General features: G+C 41.0%; 2 protein-coding genes across 2 annotated transcripts in view; one reads left to right on the top strand and one right to left on the bottom strand.

Moving 5' to 3' along the window:
* The window catches only part of EGFLAM (EGF like, fibronectin type III and laminin G domains), a 190,843-nt gene that overhangs the window by 146,585 nt on the left and 19,124 nt on the right, over positions 1–25,134 (bottom strand). The gene's annotated exons all lie outside the window — the stretch shown is intronic.
* Positions 8,409–9,085, top strand: LOC122683786 (40S ribosomal protein S20-like). Its single transcript, XM_043887627.1, has 2 exons — positions 8,409–8,412; positions 8,651–9,085. The coding sequence occupies exon 2, from the start codon at positions 8,676–8,678 to the stop codon at positions 9,033–9,035; it is 360 nt and encodes a 119-aa protein (XP_043743562.1). The 5' UTR covers positions 8,409–8,412; positions 8,651–8,675; the 3' UTR covers positions 9,036–9,085.

Below are 25,134 nucleotides of genomic sequence, written 5' to 3' on the forward strand. Positions count from 1 at the left end.
GTACGTCAAGCAACTGGCAACCCTTAAGGGTCAGAACTGTATGAGCGACTTGGAATCCCCCACCATGACTTATTTGAGCCTCTCTCTGTCACAGTCCCTGCCGAGAGCTATGGTGGTGGTGTTTGGTGTCATTGTATGGTGTTGGGTTATCATCATTCATTATGGTGATAGGCAATATGCAGGTTGGACCTTACCTCCTCCCAAAGAATTGAATTTACTGTCCTGAAGTGGACTGTCTGTAGCCTTCTTAAGTTTTTCATTTGTTTGCTTTCTTTTTTTCGTTCATTTTTATTAGTTGGAGGCTAATTACTTTACAATATTGTAGTGATTTTTGCCATACATTGTTTGTTTTCTAAGTCTTTTTGCTTGGGGTTTTTTTTTGTGTGTGTGTGGCTATGCTTTTGTTGCTGCACATGGGTTTTCTCTAGTTACAGTGATCAGGGGATGGAGCAACATATCCTGATTTGCGCTCCTCAGTAATTTATTTCTTCCTTCCTTCCTTCCTTTCTTTCTCTTCCTTCCTTCCTTTTCCTTCTTTCTTTCACCAGTGTTAGTAATTGGTTTACATATAATTAACACACTGTGGGTTCCAAGACAATGAAATGCTTTTGTTCCTATTTCTTCTCTCAGACTTATCTACATTCAGTGGCATGTTGGTAAAGGTTTTTAAATGCCCTCATTTGGAGCCCTTGCCAATTTCTATGGTGTAAATACACCGTGGCCAGTTCTAAGTCATCTGTGAAACATTACTGAACACACAGTTGGAAAGAGATGTTCCTTTAGCACATAATTATGCAGTATTTCCACAGTGCAAGTCCTAGATGTAAATAATCTCAAGACCATTGATAACAGAAAATGCAGTAAAATAATCAGAAAAGTGATGAGTTTTGAGGATGTGATTGTCAGCTGATATCACTTAAGTTGTATAATAGCTGCATTTAACAGCTGGCAAAATTCCTAAAAATTGAACAATTGGCTCTTGTGAGCTGATGGGAGCTGGTCCCAGCACACCCAGTGTGATTAATCCCACCTAGCTGCCACCACAGAATTTGGATCCCTTGGTGGTCACCAGTATTCTGGCCTGGGAAATCCCATGGACAAAAGAGCCAGGTGGGCTACAGTCCCTGGGGTCACAAAGAGTTGGACATGAATGAGCAACTAAACAACAAAGAGGTGGTCACCATGTACTACTGTACAGTAGGCAATGCGGTGCCCAACCTGCTCAGTGCAATACACAGACCTGGAGGGGATACGCAGACCAGAACAAATCCTGGTTCTTCCCACCAGATTCTCTCTTCTCCCCTATTCCTCTTCAATCTGTTGAACTCAGTAAGGTAGCCCTGATAGAAAGAAGCAGTTAAGAATTCTCTGGCCCTTCTTTCTTTCTCTAAAGCTAATCACCATCATCATCTTCATCCCTGCTACCTTTTTTTGACCATCCACTCTATGGTTTAGGTTCTTAGTACAATTTACTTTCAAACCTCAGAGAAACTCTATAAAGTAAGCATTAAATATGATAGTCTGGGGATAAGGAAACTCCAGAGAGTGTAAGCAACTTGCTTAAGGTCACACAATGAGAGAAATGCCAGAGCTAGCATTCTGATCCAGATCTGTCTGGTTCAGAATTTGGTGCTCTTTCCCATGCACCTATCTCTTGGTTGCCAAGCTTCCTATCTCTTGGTGAAACCCAGCTCTCACCACATGCAGGGCTCATGAGCAGAAGACACCAGTCAAAGTCTGGCCAGGAGAAGAGAGACAGTTGTGAGAGTGCTGAGAGGAGCCCCATTGGTCAGCAGAGCCTCCCATTCCTGAGAAGGATGGACTAAAAGGGGAGGAATGGGACCCGCTGATCTTCAAACATTAAAAGAATATTTTGGTCATGTCACTTTTATATGATAAAGGCTAGCTTTTTCTCCTTTATAGGGATTGTTAGAGGGGAGGGGTTTTTAAAAAGGCTACTTGAAAACAACATGGAAGAAGAAGTCTGTTTATTCCTAAGGGGACATCTCTCTAACATCTTTTTCTGGGAAAGTATTCTTTCCCACACAAAACTAGGGGGATGGAATCAGTAGGCCTTCCCCAGAAGCTGAAAGCAAATTGAGAACCAAGAGTACGAGAAGATCAGAGAAATAGCAAGAGAGCAGTCAAGGTCAAGAGAAGCCACATCCAGCCCTCAGGCCAGACTCAGCTACAAGGCCGAGGGCAGTGTAACTGTTGGTCCAAAATACTAGAAAATTCTGACTAGTGAGTTCATAGACTCTTCGGCATATGTTCTCTTGAATGTCTAAGCAGTCTAAAATATTTCCTTAGTTGGACAACCACCCAAAGAGACAGATCTTTGCCAAGAGAATTATATGCAAAGATCAGCAGCAATTTTTTCATAGCTGCCTAAGAAAATGGAGCCTAACACAGATCCTTGAGCTACACCAGGTGCCAAGTACAACATACAAACACACAAACAAAAATAGTACTATAACTATCTGTTACTTAATAACAACCCTGAACCTTAATGGTTCAAAATAACCTCATTAGTTATTCATTCATGATTCTTCAATCTGGACTGGGCTTTCTGAAAACAGCTGTCTCTTGTTTCACACAGTGTCAGCTAGGCTGGCTTCCCAGCTGGAAGCTGGAGGGTTCACTTTCAAGATGGTGGACCATCACACACATGGTGGCTTGCTGGTCTTGCTATTGGCTGGAAGCCTAGCTGGGGTTGGCAACCAAGTATCTTGGTTGTTACTGTTAGCTGGGTTTATTGATTCTCCTACATGCGGCCCCTTCATGTGGTATTTATATTGGGCTTTCCCATAATGTGGTGCTCTCAGGGCAGTTAAGACTTCCGTGTGTGGCTGGCTTTCGCCAAAGTGCAAAGAAACAGGAGCTTTCAGGACTTCTAAAGACTTAGGCATGACGTTGATTAAGCATAACTTCTGCATCAGCTTCCAGGAGAGGCTATAGAAGTGCATAAATACCCACAGGGAGTCATGGTTCATCAGGGACTGTCAATGTAACAGACAATTTCTCACTAGTCGGAGAAATGTCATATACTCAGCAGCATAACTCCAGTGCATGTAAAAAAAAACGAATAAAATGAAAGCCACATGAAAGTAAAAATAATATAAATTATAGAACAGCAATAATGGCAGCAACTGTATTTCAGTGAAGTGGCCCTGAACATTAGATATTAAACTTTAATAGTCAACATTGTAGAAGGGCTGTAGCTTCTCTGTGAGCCTAGAGAGTAAGTCACAAACAACCAGAACATCAGCCTAAACCAAGAAGCCATTGAGCCTAAAATATATGCTCTGCTGATTCCCTTTGTCTTAGAACAGATATTCCCAAGTAACTAAATGTTGAACTTAAATTTGTGGATTGACTAATAATTTGGTGCTCCTTCAAAGGAACAGTGTCTTGTAAAAAAAAAAAAAAACTGTGGTGATTCAAATTAGATTTCTGTTCACAAGGCCTAGACTCTTACAAATCAAGTAACAATATAATAGGCTCCCACCTATTGCCATGATAACTAGCCAACATCAAAGATCTCATTAAGTCAGAAGACTATTCTGACTACTACTCAGCTTGCTGCCAATTATGATAACCATGCCCACCAAATCTCTGATCATTAAATGTTGCTTCTTGGTCCATGTAACCCTGAAATTCCAGCATTCCCACTGAATCCAGGGACCTCAGTTTGATGGCAGCAGTTCCCACCGTCCTTTCAAGAGTTCCCACAGCAGAGCTCTTCAAGGATGCCAGGGCTCACCTAATGAATGATTTCCTCACTGCTTTGGTAAAGGAAGTGTCCTCTGAACCTTCCTGGAATCACAGTGTGTAGGCCTTACATAATAAGTCCATCCTAGTATTCTAATATGTCTAATTTGTGTCCCCTGGAGTAATACACAATTTTTACTGTTAGTAGTTTGTTTGTGTTTGTACTTAATTCATAAATCTCTTCTCAAGACATTAAGGCATGTCAGATATTTTCTCAATTTCATTTTGCTGAAGATATATCATCCAGAACCTGCTGACTTCTTTCAGTTTGGACTGGTTGCCTTCTTTATCTAAAGTATTTATCATCCTAGCATTTTCTCTCCACCATTGTTCTGGGATTCCTTGTATCACTCTCCTGGGCTAGAATTCCTGTTCCCTGCATCCTGTGTCTTGCCTCTTGGTTCTTTCTAAGTTACCTGTCTTATTTTGGTGGAGTCATCCTTCAGTAGCTTCCTGAGGAAAGGCATGAGAGAGGTAAATGTATCAAGAGTCTTACATCCTCACTCTTGATTGATAGTTCAGCTGGGTATGGAATTTTGAGTTGGAAATCATTTTCCTTCAGAAGTTTGAAGTAATTGCTCCACAGTCTTCTTGTTGACAGTATTGTTGAAGTCCAAAGCTACCTCTTTTCTTGACTTTTTCTATGTTTTTGTTTTAACATTCTAGAATTTTGTAGCATTTTGTCTTCATCCTCTGGTTTGGGTCTGTTTTCATGTGTGGACCTTTTTGAGCTATAAATTCATGCCCTTCAGTTCTAGAAAATATCTCTGAACTATTCCACTGGTGACCTCTCCTGTGTTGTTGTTTTTTTTTTCCCCCTGTTCTTCCTTGTAAAAATACTCGTTATTTGTATATTTGATATCCCAGATGGGACACTAATTCTTTCCTTTCCTTTTGTCATTTCTTTATCACTTCCAAAGTGAAAGTGAAAGTAACTCAGTCATGTCTGACTCTTTTCGACCCCATGTACTATACAGTCCATGGAATTCTCCAGGCCAGAATACTGGAGTGGGTAGCTGTTCCCTTCTCCAGGGGATCTTCCCAACCCAGGGATAAAACCCAGGTCTCCCACATTGCAGGTGGATTGCTGCATTGCAGCTGAGCCACCAGAGAAGCCCTTAAAGATTTCTCATTTTAATCCTTACAGTGAGTTTTTATTTCTATATCATATATTAAAATACCAGAGCTCTTTTTGCCCTCTGGTTATTATTTCCTTTTATATAATATCCTGCTCATGTTCTATGGCTCTTTTACATTTTCTTTTCTTCACATAGTCTGTTCCTTTCAATTTGTTTATTCATTTTTTATAATTTTTGTTTCTATTTTTCATGTTAGAGGCATTCTTCAGATGCCTGGGAAGCCTTGATTATCTGCTCATAATTAAATGTTCAGGAATCAAAAGCTCATTGTAAATTTTGTGTGTTAGTGGACTTCTTGACCATGAACTTTACTGTGGCTGTTTCAAGAGTTTTCAATATCAACATCAAGTCTTTCCTCTTAGGCTAGTCAAATCCCAAAGAAGGATTCTCCTATATCCTACCTAAAAGGGAAAGTCTGTCTGCCAAAAATATGGGACCTGAGTAAAGAAGAAGACTATGAAGTCTCAGCATCCTGTGTACATATACTTTTCAATATGGTACCCATCTTAACTGTGATGAGTGCCACAGAACTTTTGCTTTACTAATCTTTTGAGGAAGGAATGGGGAGGAACTGCTCAACTATGTAGGTGTTTAAAAGATAGCTGGGACTCTGACTACTTCTTTTTTTTTTAAATTAATTAATTAATTTATTTTACTTTACAACATTGTATTGGTTTTGCCATACATTGACTTAAATCCGCCATGGGAGTACATGTGTTCCCCATCCTGAACTCCCCTCCCACCTCCCTCCCCATCCCATCCCTCTGGGTCATCCCAGTACACCAGCTCCGAGCATCCTGTATCATGCACCGAACCTGGACCGGTGTTTCATTTCACATATGATAATTTACGTGTTTCAATGTCATTCTCCCATATCATCCCGCCCTTGCCCTCTCCCACAGAGTCCAAAAGACTGTTCAATACATCTGTGTCTCTCTTGCTGTCTCGCATGACTACTTCTTAATCACATTTTCATCTCTTCTTTTTATCTTAGCTTCCCATTCACCTCCTACTTCTAGAAGAATCTAGTGCTTCCAGTCTCTGGAAACTTAGGAGATTTCAAGATGCAAATCTGATAGGCGTTTAGCTTTCCTTACTGCCAGCTTAAGATTGTAGTTTCTTAAGTCTATTAAGTCATTTATTACTCTTACATATACCTTTCAGCTTCAAGAATTCAGTGGATGATTCCCTACTCTAATTCTGTTGATCATTTTGTTTAAAAAAAAAATCAAAACCAAAAATACTTTGAGGACTTTCCTGGTGGTGCAGTGGATAAGAATCTGCCTGCCAATTCAGGAGACATGGGGTTGATCCCTCTCCAGGAAGATTCCACATGCCACGGAGCAATTAAACCCATGTACCACAACTGATGAAGCTCATGTACCCCAGAGCTTGTGCTCTGGGACAAGAGAAGCCACTGCCATGAGAAGACCACACACTGCAACAAAGAGTAGCCCCTGATCGCCACAACTTGAGAAAGCCCCCATGCAGCAACAAAGACACAGTGTAAACAAAATAAAATTAACTATTTTTTTAAAAAACTCAAACATATACTTAAAAAAAATACTTTGAAACCATTTTAATGAGGCTTTGACTAGAAGTAAAAGTACCTGTGTGTTTAACCTCTACCCATTCTCCCAAGCATTTGAGCAGAAACTCAAATCAATATTCTTCACATATATGATCAATACTTATTTAAGACAAGCTGCTCACTGCCTAGGGGATTATGAAAAAAGGTCAGTGATTCACAGGCTTCAGCTTTAGTTGTCTTGCCCAGCAATTCAACTTTGGCCGTAAACTTTCATAGCTCACTCAGCAAAACTTAGAACCCCACCACCACCCCCCCAAAAAAACTTAGAAGCCCTATGGGTCAATGGACTCATCTCCTTACAGGGCATTTCAGGAACTCTTTTGTTAACAAGAATTCCACGTGAGGATTTAGTCCTCTCTATGAGAAAAGTTCTTCAGAAGAACTATACAAAAAAGATCTTCATGACCCAGATAACCACAATGGTATGATCACTCACCTAGAGCCAGACATCCTGGAATGTGAAGTCAAGTGGGCCTTAGGAAGCATCACTACAAACAAAACTAGTGGAGGTGATGGAATTCCAGTTGAGCTATTTCAAATCCTAAAAGATGATGTTGTGAAAGTGCTGCACTCAATATGTCAGCTAATTTGGAAAACCCAGAAGTAGCCACAGGACTGGAAAAGGTCAGTTTCCATTCCAATCCCAAAGAAAGGCAATGCCAAAGAATGCTCAAACTACCTCACAATTGCACTCATCTCACTGCTAGCAAAGTAACACTCAAAATTCTCCAAGCCAGGCTTCAACAGTATGTGAACCATGAAGTTCCAGATGTTCAAGCTGGATTTAGAAAATGCAGAGGAACCAGAGATCAAATTGCCAACATCCATGGGATCATTAAAAAAGCAAGAGAATTCCAGAAAAACATCTACTTCCACTTTATTGACTATGGCAAAGCCTTTGACTGTGTGGATCACAATAAACTGTGGAAAATTCTGAAGGAGATGGGAATACCAGACCACCTGACCTGCCTCCTGAGAAATCTATATGCAGGTCAAGAAGCAACAGTTAGAACTGTACAAGGAGCAACAGATTGGTTCCAAATTGGGAAAGGAGTACATCACGGCTATATATTATCACCCTGCTTATTTAATTTCTATGCAGAGTACATCATGAGAAATGCTGGGCTGAAGGAAGTACAAGCTGGAATCAAGATTGCCGGGACAAATATCAATTACCTCAGATATACAGAAGACACCACCCTTATGACAGAAAGCAAAGAAGAACTAAAGATCCTCTTGATGAAAGTGAAAGAGGAGAGTGAAAAAGTTGGATTAAAACTCAACATTCAGAAAACTAAGATCATGGCATCTGGTCCCATCACTTCATGGCAAATAGATGGGGAAACAACGCAAACAGTAAGATTCTTAATTTTTTCGGCTCCAAAATCAATGCAGATGGTGACTGTACCCATGAAATTAAAAGACGCTTGCTCCTTGGAAGAAAAGTCATGACCAACCTAGACAGCATATTAAAAAGTAGAGACATTACATTGCCAACAAAGGTCTGTCTAGTCAAAGCTACTGTTTTTCCAGTAGCCATGTATGGATGTGAGAGTTGGACTATAAAGAAAGCTGAGCACCGAAGAATTGATGCTTTTGAACTATGGTGTTGGAGAAGACTCTTGAGAGTCCCTTGGACAGCAAGGAGATCCAGCCAGCCCATCCTAAAGGAAATCAGTACTGAATATTCATTGGAAGGACTGATGCTGAAGCTGAAACTCCAATACTTTGGCTACCTGATGTGAAGAACTAACTCATTGGAAAAGACCCTGATGCTGGGAAAGATTGAAGGTGGGAGAAGAAGGAGACGACAAAGGATAAGATGGTTGGATGGTATCACCGACTCAATCGACATGAGTTTGAGTAAGCTCTGGGAGTTTGGTGATGGACAGGGAGGCTTGGCATGCTGCAGTCCATGGGGTCGCAAAGAGTCGGACACAACTGAGCAACTGAACCGAACCGATGAGAGAAGTTCTAGTAACTACAATTGTCTTCATCTTATATTTCCAGTGAAATTTTGATATACTAGTGATAGTTTAAAACTCCGTAGGTACCTCTTTGAGGAAGACGCGGTCGCCGCTGCAGCAGAGCTCAGCGCCGCCGGCTGTTGTCCCTGACTCACCGCTGTTTGCTCTCGCGGAGGAACAAGTCGGTCAGGAAGCCGAGCCGCAGCCATGGCCTTTAAAGACACCGGCAAGACTCCCGTGGAGCCAGAGGTGGCCATTCACCGGATTAGGATCACCATCACAAGCCGCAACGTGAAGTCTCTGGAGAAGGTGTGTGCTGACTTGATCAGAGGCGAGAAGGAAAAGAATCTCAAAGTGAAAGGACCAGTTCGGATGCCTACCAAGACTCTGAGAATAACTACAAGGAAAACTCCTTGTGGTGAAGGTTCTAAGACTTGGGATCGATTCCAAATGAGGATCCACAAGCGACTCATTGACCTGCACAGCCCTTCTGAAATTGTCAAGCAGATCACTTCCATCAGTATTGAGCCAGGAGTCGAGGTGGAAGTCACCATTGCCGATGCCTAAATCAATCTTTTTAATAAATCGATAATCAGTTGTTAAAAAAAAAAAAAAAACTCCTTAGGCAATAGCTCACCTGCCTCCCCCCTTAAATCCTCACTGATTGAGGAATAATGAGAAAATTACAGTAGACTGATAAGAGGAGTTAGACTTGGGAAATGTTTTTCTCTTTAAGAAGTCCTTTAAAGATGCCCTCAGAAGTGTTCTGAGTAAATCTCAGGGACAATCGGTATATTTTACACAATTTCACAACTTGCTAGTGCTTTTCTTAGTTTCTCTGTGAAATGGGAATGAAGACCCTCCCGTAATCTTTTCTCATGAGTAGCTATGCATTATGAGTTGGATGATAGCTGCTAAGCCCTGGGATTCTAAGAGTCCAGATGAGTTCACTGTTGAATCTGGGCTATGAGGGCACGAAGACAGGGAGTAGCAAGAGTAGAGACTACTCATGAAATCTTCACTTCAGGTATATACAGCCTGTTCAGAAAATTACACTGGAGCTGAAATAATTGAAATAAGGCTTTGTCTCTTACCGGGTATGAGGGAAGCTTTTGAAAAATCTATATTGTCCATTTTACAGTTATTTGAACATAGGGAGAAAGGCTTTTTATAAGGTGCTCTTTTTTTTTTTTTTTTTTAACTCTCAGACAACTGAAAAACAAATCTCTTAAAGAAAGAGAGTCTGAAGTTTCAAGAGTCCAAGTGAAGAAGTGCCTCTGAATTGTTGGGAAAAGATGAATGCAAAGAATAGAAATATAATTAAGCTATATTTTAGAAGGAAGCATGAAATTAAATTATTGGCTCTTTTGTGTGACAACATTTGTGGTTATATTTATTCTTTCATTATTTTTGTACAGCCTTATAAAGTGAAAGTCTCTCAGTCATGTCTGCCTCTTTGTGACCCCATGGATATATGGGGAATTCCATGGAATTCTCCAGGCCAGAATACTGGAGTGGGTAGCCATTCCTTTCTCCAGGGGATCTTCCCAACCCAGGGATCAAACCCAGGTCTCCCGCATTGCAGGTGGATTCTTTACCAGCTGAGCTACAAGGGATGCTGCACAACCTTAACAAGGTAGTCATTATTATCTTTCCCTTCATGCAGATAAGAAAATGAAGCTTGAGAGATTTGATTGGCCACAGGATGGTGGCCAAGCTAAGATCTGAATGTCAACTTGCCTGACTCCCAAATCTATGCCAGGTCCATCACTATTACCTCAGAGGAATCTCAGACCTGGATCTCAGGTTTATATTATGAGATCTATGCATCTAGTTGAGAGATCTATCACAGGATTAAGCTGGATTTGGGGGGCTATCGGGATGGGGGAGATTGATGCCAACTGCATACAGGCACTGGACAAGATGCCTGGCACAACACAAGGAGTTGATCTAGACATTGCTGATAACCGGTTCCCCCAAAACTCACAGAATTTAACAGCTATCAATCCTCAGACCCCTCTCTTTTCCTTCCCATATCATTTTTATCTTCTTCCACCCTCCCTATTTTCAGTTCTCACATGACACCAGCAGTAGTATTTTACCAGATTTTCTCTACGAATTCTAGATGTCACAATGCTATCTAAAGAACCTGAGCTCTAAGCCAATTAAACCTACTGTTATTTCTCCCATCTTAGAAAAACTTCTGACTCAACTGTTTTCTGGTAACTACCACCATTTTTCTTCCCCTTGGCAGCAACACTCCCCAGAAAGAGCTGTCTGTAGTCACTGTCTTCCCTCCCCTCATTTTCCCTTAAATCTACCTTGGTCAGAATTCTTCAAAGTCACCAGTGTCCTCTATCTCTGCTAAGTCCAATGGCCAGTTCTGTGTCCCCACCTCACCTGACTTATTAACTGTGTTTGCCAATCGATCACTTGTCCTCCTGACATATTTCCTTCTCTTGGCCTCTAGGACACCACCCTTTCCTGGCTTCCTCCTGATTTCACCTCACTCCCTTTCAGCAGCTTCTGTTGGATCCTCCTTATCTCTGATTTAATGTTTTAGTACCTATACTCCCTTTCCTGATGATCTCTTCCATGTGCCTGAATGCTCAGTTACTAAGTCATGTCCGACTCTTTGTGACCCCATACACTGTAGCCCACCAGGCTCCTCTGTTCCTGGAATTTTCTAGGCAAGAATACTGGAGTGAATTGCCATTTCCTCCTCCAGGGGATCTTCCTGACCCAGGGGCTGAACCCGTGTCTCCTGCATCTCCTGTATTGGCAGGCAGATTCTTTACCACTGAGCCACCTGGGAAGCCTGACCTCTTCTACATTTGGCTTTAAATACCGTTGTTTGGGCTTTGACCTCTCCTCAGAACTCCAGATTCATGTATTCAACTGCTTTCCTGACACATGGACGTCTACCAAGCGTCTCAGATGAAACACACCCAAAACAGAACTCCTGATGCCAACCACCACCAAAACCCACTTCACCTACAGTCTCCTTCATCCAAACCGACATAGTCCTTCTTCTAGTTGCTTGGACTAAAAATCTTGGCATCATTCTTGCCTCCTCTCTTTTCTCACACCTACATCCAACACATCAGAAAATCCTCTTGGCTTTATCTTCAAAATAAAGCTGCAACTCAAGCACTCCTCACCACCTCTGCTGACGCATCCCAGACTGAGTCATCATCTTCTTTCTCCTGAACCTCTGTGATGGCTTCCTAACAGGTTTCCCTGCTTCTATGTTTAACCCCCTCACATCTAGTCTCCACACAGCAGCCAGGGTGTCATTTTAAAAAGAGAATCCAACCAGGCGATTCTTCTGTTCAAAACCCTGCAGTGGCTCCTCACTTACTCGGCATGAAAGTGACCCTCGAGCTCTTACCCGACCTGACCCCCGATTAATTGTAACTCTGTTCTCTCATCTCAGCTCCAGATGCTCTGGCCTTTCGATGCTCCTGGAACCTGTCAGGCACACTCCCACCTTAGGATATTTTTACTGGCAGTTCTTTATATTGCTAACTCACTCACCTCCTTGGAGTCTTTTGATCTTCTCTGTGAGACTGACCTAACCATCCTACTGGAAACGACAGCCCATATCTGTCCCTGCCTAGCTCTTCTTATTCCTAACTCAGCAGTATTTCTAGTTCTTCTATGGCACTACTAGTATCTATTTATGTATTTATTTGCAGGTTATTGTTTATTGTCTCTCTCTTCCCGCAAGACTAGAAGCTCTATGATAGCAAAGACCTGTGTCTGTGTTTGCTCATTAAGGCATCTCCTGTATCTTGAACAGTGCCCAGCATGTAATAGATGCTCAATAAATAGCTGTCAGGTTACTCCTGCCTGTCACCTTGCTAGGAGACTGGGCATAGACAAGCCACACTTATGTGTTTACCAGGATGTCATGAATTCTGTTCCAACTCACTGGGGTTTATGATAACTTCTTTATGTAAGCTACATAGTACATGGATGCTTCATAGGTAAAGAATAACAAGTGGACAAGGGACCACTACAGAAGTAGAATTTTTATTTTTTCACAGTAATGGACATCTGAGGAAGCACAGTCTGGCCTACACTCATCTTTGCTTTTGTGTTGCAAAAGCAACAAGCCAAAGCCCAGGGCTGTAGTGACCCAGAGCACAATCCCAGGGCCATATTGCCTCCATTCATGACCTGTCCCTATCACTCAGCTGTAATTACTAAGGGGACTTCCTTAGCTTTTCTGTGCCTCAGTTTTTCCAACTATCAAATGGGAATAACAGTTGTACTTGTATCCCAATCTTGTATAAGGATTAAATTAGTGCCAGGTACTCAAAATGGTGCCTAATCTATAACAAACATTCAATGATTTTGGCTAATGTTTGATAAATGTATAGAGATTTTTTTATTTAATTGTAGAAGTCTCCAACCTCCTGGATCGAATGCCTGACGATTTGAGGTGGAACTGATGCAAAATATAATAGAATAAAATAAAAATAATAGAAATAAAGTTCTGAATAAATGCAATGCCCTTGAATCATCCCCAAACCATCCCCCATCTCCAGTCCATGGAAAAATTGTCTTCCATGAAACTGGTTTCTGGTGCCAAAAAGGTTGGGGACTGCTGTTTATATGTATTTGCGTAACTTACTGGAAGTAAACTTTCATATTCATAGGCTTTCAAATAGTTATCTAATAGAGTACTTAATGCCTTAAATTTACTTAAAGCCCTAACTTACGAACTTCCATTAAGTGTGTTACAGCCCCCGAGATGGTCCAAAGACAGAAGCTTGGGAAAGCGTGGGCTCACTAGGACAGAGCAAGGGAGCTGTCTGTAGGCTGACACATTGCAAGGGAGCAACAGAGAAGTACAAGGAGTCGAGATGCCTTTTGTCTCTCCAATCAGATCGCCGTGCAAAAGAGCAGCTAGGAAATGATCTCCAAAGATAACTGAGACATTGTTTACATACAGTTGGAGCCACAGTCAAAACTGAAGTCTCTGAATAATGCCAACTCTGGTACAGAAGGAAAAGAAGGAAACATCAGAGATGCATCACCAGTAAAGGTTCTTAGGTCGAGCATGTTACCAAGTCATCTGTCCCCTCCTCTCAGCCACAGCTCCTTGCATACCCATCTTATTGAGCTTGGAGACGTTTTCCCCTCAAGGCTTCATAAACCCTTGAAGACATCAGCTTTCTAGAAGCCATTCTCCTGGTCTACACACACTGTGGCTTTGGACTGAATGGCACTGGATCCTGACTGAAATCACTGGACAAATGTCGTCTTTGGACACTCATGGAGTGTGCGCCCCACTGCAGGCTGTTTCCTCCTTGGCTGCTTCTCTCTATCTGACACCAGAGGCAGGGAATGGGGGCAGTTACCCAGATATAGCTCTGAGGGTTTGAGGCTTTCAGCACCCAGAAGTGATTGGAACATCTCTCAGTGCTGGTATTTAGAAAGTGAACCCAGGAACAATACTTGCAGCCCTTCAGGACTAATCGCACTTACTAATGAATGGCTCTCGCTTTTTTTTTTCCCGCCCGAGAAGCTAGACTTTAAACATCAGGTAATTCCAAAAGAGTCAGGACAGACTCAGACAATCAAGCAAATTTGGGTTCGAACAGAAATCTTCCTTAAAAGGTTTCCTCCCATTTCTGATGTGATTTATGATGCGTAAATGCTAGTCTTGAGAAAGAGTCCAAACTCCAGTGGGCAAAATCAAAAGGAATAAAATACCCAATGAATGCTTTAATGCTAAAACAAAATTGTGTAATCTGAAGTTCATTGCCAAGATATTTTTAAAATCCTTGCAATTTTTGTTTCTGAATAAGCAAATAATAATGATAAATGTCTTTATCAGGTAAAAGGATGACTCTTTAGTAATACAATAAGATCCCTAGACCCTACTAATTTAAGCTATAACATTATCTTTTTATTTTTCTAAACTTTGTATTTATTTATTAAATTTCAGACTTAACAGAAAATTTGCAAAAATAGTACAGAGAGTTCCTATATGCTGTTCACCAAGCTACCCCTAATGTCAACATCTTACATAATCTTAGCACAATGATAACATCCAGGAAATTAGTTGGTTTCAACATTTCTAACTAGAGTACTTATTCAAATTTTGCCCATATTTCCACTGATGCCCTTTTTCATTTTAGAATCCAGTCTAGGATCCTATCTTGCATTAAATTATCATGTCTCCTTAAACCCCTCCAATCGGCAACAATTTGTAAATCCTTCCTTGTCTTTCATGACTCTGATACATTTGAAGAGTACTGGTCAGTTATTTTGTAGAATATCCCTCAGTTCAGTTTTGTGAAATTTCTTTGTGATTCGATTGAGGTCATATATTTTGAGCAAGAACCATACAGAAGTGACGCCCTTCTTAATTCATCATATCAAGGGTTACAGAATGTCAATATGTCGTATTACTGGAAATGTTAACCTGGGTCATTTGGATACAGTGCTGTCTGCCAAGTTTTTCCATTGTAAAGTTACTATTTTTCCCTTTGGAATTAATTAATAAGTATCTTTGGGTGGGGAGATATTTTTATTCCACTTCTTATCAAACTTTGGAAATGTTCATTGATGGATCCTACCTGCATTCATTATAATTGTAGCATTTGACTAATAGTGATTTTCTATCTCTCTCATTCCTTTGACATTTATTACTTGGAATTCTTTTGTAAAGAAGATGCCACTCTCTTTAAATAAGAGGTAGTTGAATATATTGTGAGGCCACTAAATCTAGCTGAAATGGACTTCAGAGTTAAACTGACCTCTGTTGGAATTCAAATGATTCAACTTACTACAGTACATATCTGTAAGTTGATTCTATTATCATCATCATCAAAAATTAATAATTGCTTCCTGTAGAACAATTCTTTAGCTTCACTTAGAATAGTTAAAGCAATAAGAGTCAAGAGATTTTCTATCTTTCTGCCTGGGTTTCTCCTATAATGGGACTGGGTGGAAACGATTTTTTCTAACCTGATACTATCAATACCCCATAGACATTATTTTCTCATCCACACATCATTTCTAATGAATTTCCTGACCATGAGTGTTGGGTGTAACCAGATATAGATGTGTGAACTTCCCAAAGTGTCTTAACAATGATTCTCGGGCTTGTTTCTGATTGTATATTGCAGTTTCAACAGCACAAACCCTAAATACATAACACATACTCCTCTACATTTCAGAGTTGCTACTTGTACGACCTATAATGTAAAATTTGCCTTCACAAAGTAGGTAGCATAAAACTATGGTCTTGCAATACACAGTCAATTGAGAAACAAGGTTAGCTTAGCAATGGAATACATTCTGCCTTACTTAAGCATTTTTCCTACCAGAAGTGTGGGAGGTAGTTTATACTAGTTGTTTGATGACCATCATCGTAATTTTATTTATCATTTGGGTGCATTCTGGGCATGTAAAAAGGTATATACCATTATATCTGGAGAAGGAAATGACAATCTACTCCAGTATTCTTACTGGAAAGTCCCATGGACAAAGGAGCCTGGCAGGTTAAGGTCCCTGAGGTCGCAAAGAGTCAGACATGACTTAGCAACTGAACAGCAACAATAGAGTTATAAATTTCAAGTCAGGATCCTCCTCTCAGTTTCAGCCTAATTTTTTAAAATATCAATTAAATTCTTATTTGCAATTGATTCTCTTCTAACCTTTTCCATGTTGTAACATATTGGAACTCCCCTAACACACCCCTGGTCATCCTCATTAGACAGTTTCTCCATCTATACCTTCTTCATCAGTCATATATATTTTTAAACTTTTGAAGTATATTACGTTAAAACACCCACTCATTCAAAGATCAAGCATGGTCCTTCTCTGTCTTGATTACTAGCACAAACATGCTTTCAAATTCAAACTCATAAAAAGTTCATCATAGAGCCCAGATCACTACGGCATTCCATGGATTTTGTTTTGTAATCAACTGTCCAGGCACTCTGGTTACTGGTTAGTGGAATCTACCTGTGGGTCTTAGCCATGCCATGTTGCCGTCAGTGTAGGCTTTATTACAAGCAATTCATGATTAATCATACCAAAGGACCAAAGTTTAAGAATGATTTGCTTTTTTAAAAATAAGAGTCAAGGTAGATACACTTTCTTGAAAGGGAGCGGAAGAGAAGAATCATAGCTAGATCCAAGACAAATCTGCAAAACCTACAGCCTTTCTTATCTTTCTTAACAATGGAAATGGCTCTGTGTGGCAGAATCATCCTCTATGTGTCATTTCAGGATGGCCCCTGTAGAGGTGCATTGGCCCTTTTATGTTTATACTGTAGAGTCTCACCACACATATGTATTTTATTTACAGGAATTCAACATACGTACTTGGCAATCAGACTATTAGATTACTGATAAAAAATATTCAACCTCCCCATATCCCAACATGGAAAGATCATATGTCCCCACCACTTTGACACTGGGTATGGCCATGTGCTTTGCTTTGGCTTCAGGGTAAGCAGAGTGTATCTGTTGACCCACTCCTTGTCTTTAAGCTTAGCAGTATTACTTCAACAGCAGATATGATATTATAAGAGGTTTGACATGGTCTGTGCACTTGGGCTTTCCCCTTCTGCCTCTGTTATTGCCATGACAGCCCCTTTAACCAGAAAAGACATAAGACAAATGTGGGGCTAACCCGAGCCTAAAATGTTACAAGCCAAGCCCAGAAAAACCTGCTCCTTGAAACAGCACTGGCAGACTGAGTCTAGCTCCAGCCAAGTTGCAAGGACATGAGTGAGGATAAATAGTAGCTCTTATAAATCATTGAGTTTTGGAGTGGTTTGCTGTCTGGTAATATTATAGCTGACAGATGGAGTAATAAGGAAAAAGAAACATCAATATGAAGGGTTCCTAATGAGTGTGCACCTGGAGTGAGTGAGACCAGGGGCTGGAATCTACTTTTCCTTAACAGATATCCATTTCCACATGCATCTCCCAGTGTGAGTATCAACCCCACAGACTGCTTACTGAGAAATATTAATACTTTCCTACAAATGGCTCCCTAAATGGGAGTCACATGTGTAGACATCAAAGCTCATACACTATACTTTATGAAGAAGAAGAATAAAGATTTGCAAGGATAATGTTGGTTTCTTGTGTAATTTGGTAAGACGCACTGACATTAGGCAATAACCCCATAAAACCTATAACTCCACCATTTATATCTTGAGGAACCACACATGAAGTCCCCAAAGGTGCCTTTGGGGTTGATAAGGAAAAACATGCTTTTGATGTGGGTAACTGTTTACAACTAAAGTGTTTCAATAGAAGATGACCTTAAAGGGGGAATTCTTGGCAGCCAAGTCTCCAAGTAGTGCCTTACAATTACAGCACTAATCATTTAAATAACACATTTAAAATTTACATCACACTATGACTAAATTTAATCCTTGCTGTCATTCTGGAGGCAATAAGTACTGTTCTCATTATTTTACAAACAAGGAAACAGAAGTTCAGAGAGGCTGAAGGTCTTATCTAAAGCCACACAGCTAAGACTGGGATTCAAACCCAGGTCTTCTGCCTTCAAATCCCATGTTCTTCTCACCACACCACTTATGAGGACAACTGCAACCCAGCCCAGATTAGAAAGCTAAGGGTCTTCATACTTTGAAACACTAGACAAATTAAAAGGTCAAAAATAAAAAACGTTATTAGAGTAGAAGCTCTGGTCGACCACAGTACAAACTCCTCTGAGTGGAAATGAAAAACATATGGAATCAGAGGCTTAAAGGCAGAAATAAAAGCTGCAACCTAAAAACAAACAAAACACAGGAAAAAGCTTTCCAACAGAGCAGTTTTTCACAAGGGCAAATCCCTGTTGTATGTTCCATAGAGAGACAAATAGACGGAGAGCCGGAATGGATTTATTTTTAACAATTGTTAACGGTTCTCCATAGAAATATCAACTATCTCACCAAGTATGATAATAATAAACGTTTACATGACTTGCTATAAAATTATGCTCTTTCCCTCCAACACTGGCCCAAAATTTGACTCCTCCAAATGTTCTTCTTGATTAATCACCGCCCGCCCTCCCAGCTCTGGCCAACCTGCTTACACATGTATATACAAAATTCTCCTAATATCAACACGTGCCTTTGCGAAGTGGACTTAAATTGTCTATACATGTACATGTGAGCACAGTCCTCTCTGTATGTCTGGAATCTTTATGTAACTTTGATATAGGAATAATAATTAACTCGACTGCGAGTACTGGGTTACTGTTGAACAGCAAAACGAGGGGACACGAGTGGTTTATAAATGGGATGGACTGCAGGATCTGAGAGGTAAAAGCAAACTGTGAGGTTGCCTGCTCCTGTGGGAGACTCACAACTAAGAAGCTGAATTTTGCAAGCTTTTTCTGGTAGACATTTTTGTTTAGGCCATGGAGACAGTCACATGAAATATGACAAAGCCATTCTTCAAATAAACTCTTCGCCCTGTAAGAACAAAGGGGCAGTCAATGAAATCGAAAGGTAACTCGTTTAAAACAGATAAAAGAAAATGCTGCCTTTTTTTTAGTCCACTACATAGTTAAGAATTTGCTGTGCAGGAAATTGTTAAAGCAGTTATTAGCTATATAGTACTTTAGAAAAGAATTTGAATAAGAATATAATCTTGTTGGGGGAAAAGAAGAGAGAGATTCATTCTTTGTTTAGAATGAATTACTATCTGTGGCCAAAGTGCCTCTTTGGGCTCAGCATTTCAAAACGGAAGAGCAATATTCCCAAGGAGCGGTCCAGATGCCATGTGAGAAAACCGCGACACAAGGTTTTCTCATGTGGAGGATGCCTGGCCCACCTATCCTGCTGTTATTTCTTATCATGGAGCTCCAGTGCACCATGGAAACCTGACAGGTGGTCCTCAGTAACACGAAAGTATCTCTTTGGAAGTAAGAGAGGGTCAGGTAGAATTCCCTTCTTCAGCCTGCACCACTGAAAGTGCAAATGAAAATGCTTAAAGAGTGGCTTCCTCTTCCCAGTTCTGAAGATTTTTGTTGCCTTCTCTCTATTAGCAACCCTTAGTATACAGTTTATGGTGATAAGATGTGTCCCCAGAAGGTTAATCACACTCTCCTGGTCATGTCCCCTGAATGAGGCAAACCATCTTCATTCCACTGTCATTTTGAATGGGAATAATGACAGGCATTCAAAATTCATACTTTTTAAACTGGTGTTGGAGAAGACTCTTGAAAGCCCTTGGACTGCAAAGAGATCAAACCAGTCAATCCCAAAGGAAATCAGTCCTGAATATTCATTGGAAGGACTGATGCTGAAGCCGAAGCTCCAATATTTTGGCCACCTGATGCAAAGAGGTGGCTCATTGGAAAAGACCCTGATGCTGGGAAAGATTGAAGGCAGGAGGAGAAGGAAACAACAGAAGATGAGACTGTTGGATGGCATCACCGACTCAATGGACCTGAGTTTGAGCAAGCTCCGGGAGTTGGTGAAGGACAGGGAAGCCTGGTGTGCTACGGTCCATGGGGTCACAAAGAGTCAGACATGACTGAGCAACTGAACAACAATGACGGATATGCATTCCCCAGACATCACTTTGCCAACAAAGGTCCGTCTAGTCAAAGCTATGGTTTTTCCAGTAGTCATGTATGGCTGTGAGAGTTGGACCATAAAGAAGGCTGAGCGCCAAAGAACTGATGCTTTTTAGTTGTCGTGCTGGAGAAGACTGCTGACAGTCTCTTGGACAGCAAGGAGATCAAACCAGTCAATCCTAAAGGAAATCAACCATGAATATTCATTGGAAGGACTGATGCTGAAGTTGTAGCTCCAATACTTTGGCCACCAGATGGGAAGAGCTGACTCATTAGAAAAGACCTGATGCTGGGAAAGATTGAGGTTATGAGGATAAGGGCATGACAGAGGATGAGATGGCTGGAAGGCATAACTGACTCACTGGATATGAGCTTGACCAAATTCGAAGAGACAATGAAAGACAGGGAAGCCTGGTGTGCTGCAGTCCACAGGTCGCAAAGAGTCGGACATGACTTAGCAACTGAACAACAATGCATCCCCCAGATGTGACAGCTAAAAGGAACCTGCCACAGGCTGCTGGAGACTACCCTGTCCTAATAGGTCAGCAACTTCTCCTGTCCCTCTCAGGAGTAGACACTGCAAGTGGCAACACAGATGCCAGAAGTCCGGTAAGTAGAGAAGCTGATGGTGGTGCATTGAGCAGAAAAGTAGAAAACCACCTCCTCCTGAAATCCAGACTTCAGTGTGATGTTTGGCAAAGTTAGCCAACCTGGACTGAAAGTGAAAGGAATGTGTCTATGGAGATGTGCACATATACAGTCATATTTATCTGCCTTACTCCACCAAGCATTTGAAGCAATAGAATAAAATAGGATTTGTGCCCTCAAGGAGCCTAAAGTCTAATCCAGAGAAAGACCTGTCCATGCAACTCTGTCACACAAGACAGGCCAGGGGAAGTGTTAAAAGAACATACTGATCACGGTTGGGTTGAGAGGGGAAAGCAGATTTTTGGGTGATCAAAGAAAGCTTCATGGAGAAGGCGTTGTTTGAGCTGAGCAGAGAACACAGAATTTAAATAGGAGGCATGGAAAAGAGAAACTCCCCAAGGAAGAAATAGTATGAACCCAGGGAGAGAAAGAAAAAGGACAAGATGGCTCGGAGAGTGGTCAGTGATTCGTTTTGGCCGATACCCGGACCCACCTCCGGTGTTAGTAAGTAGTGGGAGGTCTTTGTGGACAGTGGTGGACAAGAGTATTGGCTGCATTCTTTATGCAAGAAGCTTCACCTCTCTGCAGCATTAGCTGCCAATGCCCATATCCCCTCAGGGAATCAGCACTTCCAGAAAGCTGACAGCCTGCTCACCTCTGCAGATGGGCTGACATGTGCCTGGCTTGTGGGTAGGGCTGGGGAAAGGTGCTGGGGAATTAACATTAGAGCAGCCCTCAAGCAATGATGTGTCACAGCTGGTGGAAAACTGGCACAATTCCTTGCTTCAATGTACAGCGCTGTTGTACAGCCTCTCAGAGGGTCCGTGGCTGCCCCGGTGGTAACCACTCCTTATCCATCATTGACACTCCTCTCTTGCTGTTATCACAACTCCGCTCCCTCACTGGGCTTCTGAGTATCCAAGTCCTTGCCATGTGGTCTGATTTTGGAGAAATTCAAGCTAGAACATTCTTTAAGCCTCAGTTTCTTCATCTGTCACATGAGGATAATAATGCCTGTTTTGAATAGTTGTTGTGACATATAGGTATTAAGGGCTTGAGAAATCGTGATTATTCCAGACATGTTAGAGATCCATGAATTCTAGGCTGTCTGATAGAGTGGGAACTGTGAAAGGTTTTAAGTAACGGCATGTTTTGCAGAGATTCCAATGACCTTCATTGGAGGACCTGGTCTTCAGTGGAGAATTCTGGCCTTCATTGTAGGATGGAACAGTGCAGCTCCCTAATGTTCCCCAATATTCATTTCTCCACTTGCATTAGAGGACTCCACGTTTCTGCTATGTGACTAGTTCTGGCCAATGGCTATGAGTGGAACCTAGGGTGCTACTTCTGGGACAGAACATTTAACTATCAGAGTGAAATCATACTGCACCCCTTTCTCCTTTGAGAACTGACAAAATCCTAAAGAGTGGAGCTTGAGTCACTGAGTGAACATGCAATGGAAATCAAGCCCTGGAATCTATGATGACCATATAACAAACTACATGTAAATTTTGTTTTAAGCCACTGAGATTTTCTGATTATTTGTCACTGTAACATAACCTCACTCACCCTGACTAGTACAGATGGGAAAGAGACAGAACAACTGAAGGCAGATTAGTTGAGTCTACTGCAAGCCTCAAGTAAAAAGAGTCTGAAGTAGGATCTAGAAACTGGAAATATGAAGGGTGGGAAATAAAAGAGCAACTTTCAAGGAAGAAGAATCAGTTAGTAGAGAAGAAAAAAAGGACTGAAATATGACTCCAGAGACTCAAGCTTGGAAAATTGGAAGGAAGATGGTATCTTAAAAAGGCAAGTCTAGAGGAAGAATGGATCCTGGAGAGGTTGATTTGGTATGAGATAAGAGTTTAAAGAGGTTCTATTTCATACCATCTAAAGAAGGAGCCTTCCCATGCCTTCTCCCCACAGAGGCCAGGGTTTGGGGGTTAATAATAGGATGAGTCACAAAGGGTTTCCCTAGTATTTCCCTCATAACAATGTGTAGTGATCATGACTCAATTATAGGACATAATGATGAGATGACTTGCACTTAGGTCTCTTGGCTTATAACCCAGTACTCTTCCTACCACTTAAAACTGCCCCAATATTGAAGAAATAACACACATCTGGTCTACACAACCAGAAGAGGGATTGCTCAACAATATGGTTCATTTCATACTGTCTAAACAATGGAATTATGTAACTTATAAGGAAAATAAAAGCAAATATTTGTCATCTTTTTCTTTCTTATAGTCTGAAAAATTAGCATTTAGATTGTCCTAAGCTTCATTCTGTAACAAAACGACCACTCCTCTCCAAGAATTGATAGGAGCCCTATATTTTCTCAACTTGTGGACCAGTCTCAGGAACTGAAACCTCCACTCTCAATCTTAAATGTGGACTCCTCAATCAGACTCTAGTGAAAGTCCAGTTGCAAAATGAGGGCTTTCTATTTGATCAGAAGATGAAAATAGTAAAATGCATAATAAATACTATTAAACTGGAGGTCCTTTCCTTCCCAGTAATGTTTTCTTCATTTTATCGTTTTCAAAATTACTTTCTTTCATAGCCTCAGAAGCCTACAGCTATTTTACTAATTGTATTAAAAGTGCTAGAAGATGTCAAGAAAATTAAGTAACACAATAAAACAGCCTTACCATACATTTAAGCCCTTTTATCTTTAACAGTTTCTTTTTAAATCTCTAGACCATCTAACCTGCACAGTGAATTCCCATTTAAATAAAAATACATTAATAATGGTCTATATTAAGAGATTATATTGAAAAAGCAATTCATAATGTACCTTTCAGCTTTATAATTAGTTCTGTAATCTGTAATCAGATGATTTAAATCTAACACAGTTAAATTACCAACTAAGTAATTTCTATTTCCAACAGGAATCATTATACCTTTGGAATTTTGCAGAGCGTTAATGAGTTTTAGAAAAATGTTTCTATTTCTCATTCACTTTATTCCCAACAGTTAGCACAATACCTGGCATATAGTTTTTGCTAAATAAACAACTGCTGAATAAATAAATGAATATGTAATCACAAATAAGTGATTAGCAAATACACATTCATTTGTCATTGTTCCCGTCTACCCCCAATCGAGTTCATTTGTCATCATTCCTGTCCACCCCCAATCGGGACATGAATGACATTCACTTCTGTGTCTCAATTCAGAGCACCAATCCATCTTCTGATCAGTTGGATGCACATTCTGACTGAATGGTTCCTTTCCCTTACAGTTCATTACATAAATATGCTTGCCTTCAGAGAATGTGTGATAAAGAGCAAAGACACTTGATCTAAAGTCAGAAGATGTAGGGTTAGGTTCTGCCACTTCCCTGATTCTTTCTGTGCAAAGAGCTATGTAAAGGAGATCACTGAACCTCCTACAAACTAAGCTCTGAACTAGGCACAACCTAGACATTACAAGATTTAACTCAGGAAACTCCAAAAGGTAAAAGATGAATCCAAATTTTACATATTAAAAAAAAAAAAACTGACCCTCAGAAAAATTAAGGAACTTGACCTAAAGTCACAAATCTAACAGGCAGGATTGTACAATAGCTCTGACTCCAAAATCAACCACCAGTAGTAATGCTGATGATACAGACAAGAGTAACTATATCATCTGCAGTTTCCAATACTTCTATTATTGCCTGCATAGATACTTCTTGTTTGAAGACAACAAAAACCACTTAATATATTGGGGGAGTCCTTACTGTGCCTGATCTCTGTGATAGGCTCTGGTCACGCCTGCTGTGTTCAGCCCCTTCTGGGTCTGTTTAGATCAGACATGACTGTCTGAGCATGTTCATATGTTGGTCATCATTTCATAGGTGCCAAGTCACTACCCAGGAGTTATGTCTGCCCACAATTTTATAATCTGGGTAAAGCAGAGCAAGATGGTGCTGGTGGCAGTTATACTCAGATATTCAGCCCAGAAATCTGGCTTTCTAATGCCAATTTTATAACCATAAAAGCCAAGTATGCTGGAGTTTCAGGGTCCATGGCTAAGGATTAAAGAGACTTGGTCAACTCCTGCTCAGGGCCATGCCTAACAGGACTTCCACTGGACTGGAAGTCTACCATGGCCACCACGTCCTCCTTGAGGAACTAGGGATTTGGGAAGTTGAGCTTGTCTTACACCTCCCAGGCTGATGCCTCATGATACACTTAACTGCTGCTGCTGCTGCTGCTAAGTCACTTCAATTGTGTTCGACTCTGTGCGACCCCATAGAAGGCAGCCCACCAGACTCCCCCATCCCTGGGATTCTCCAGGCAAGAACAGCGGAGTGGGTTGCCACTTCCTTCTCCAATGCATGAAAGTGAAAGTGAAGTCGCTCAGTCGTGTCCGACTCTTCACAACCCCATCGATTGCAGCCTACCAGGCTCCTCCATCCATGGGATTTTCCAGGCAAGAGTACTGGAGTGAGTTGCC

This window comes from Cervus elaphus, chromosome 25 (genome assembly GCF_910594005.1).
Source record: "Cervus elaphus chromosome 25, mCerEla1.1, whole genome shotgun sequence".
NCBI lineage: Eukaryota > Metazoa > Chordata > Mammalia > Artiodactyla > Cervidae > Cervus > Cervus elaphus.

Excerpts from the sequence above, each read along its gene's own strand:
- LOC122683786 (XM_043887627.1), top strand. The coding sequence starts at position 8,676 with ATGGCCTTTAAAGACACCGGCAAGACTCCCGTGGAGCCAGAGGTGGCC.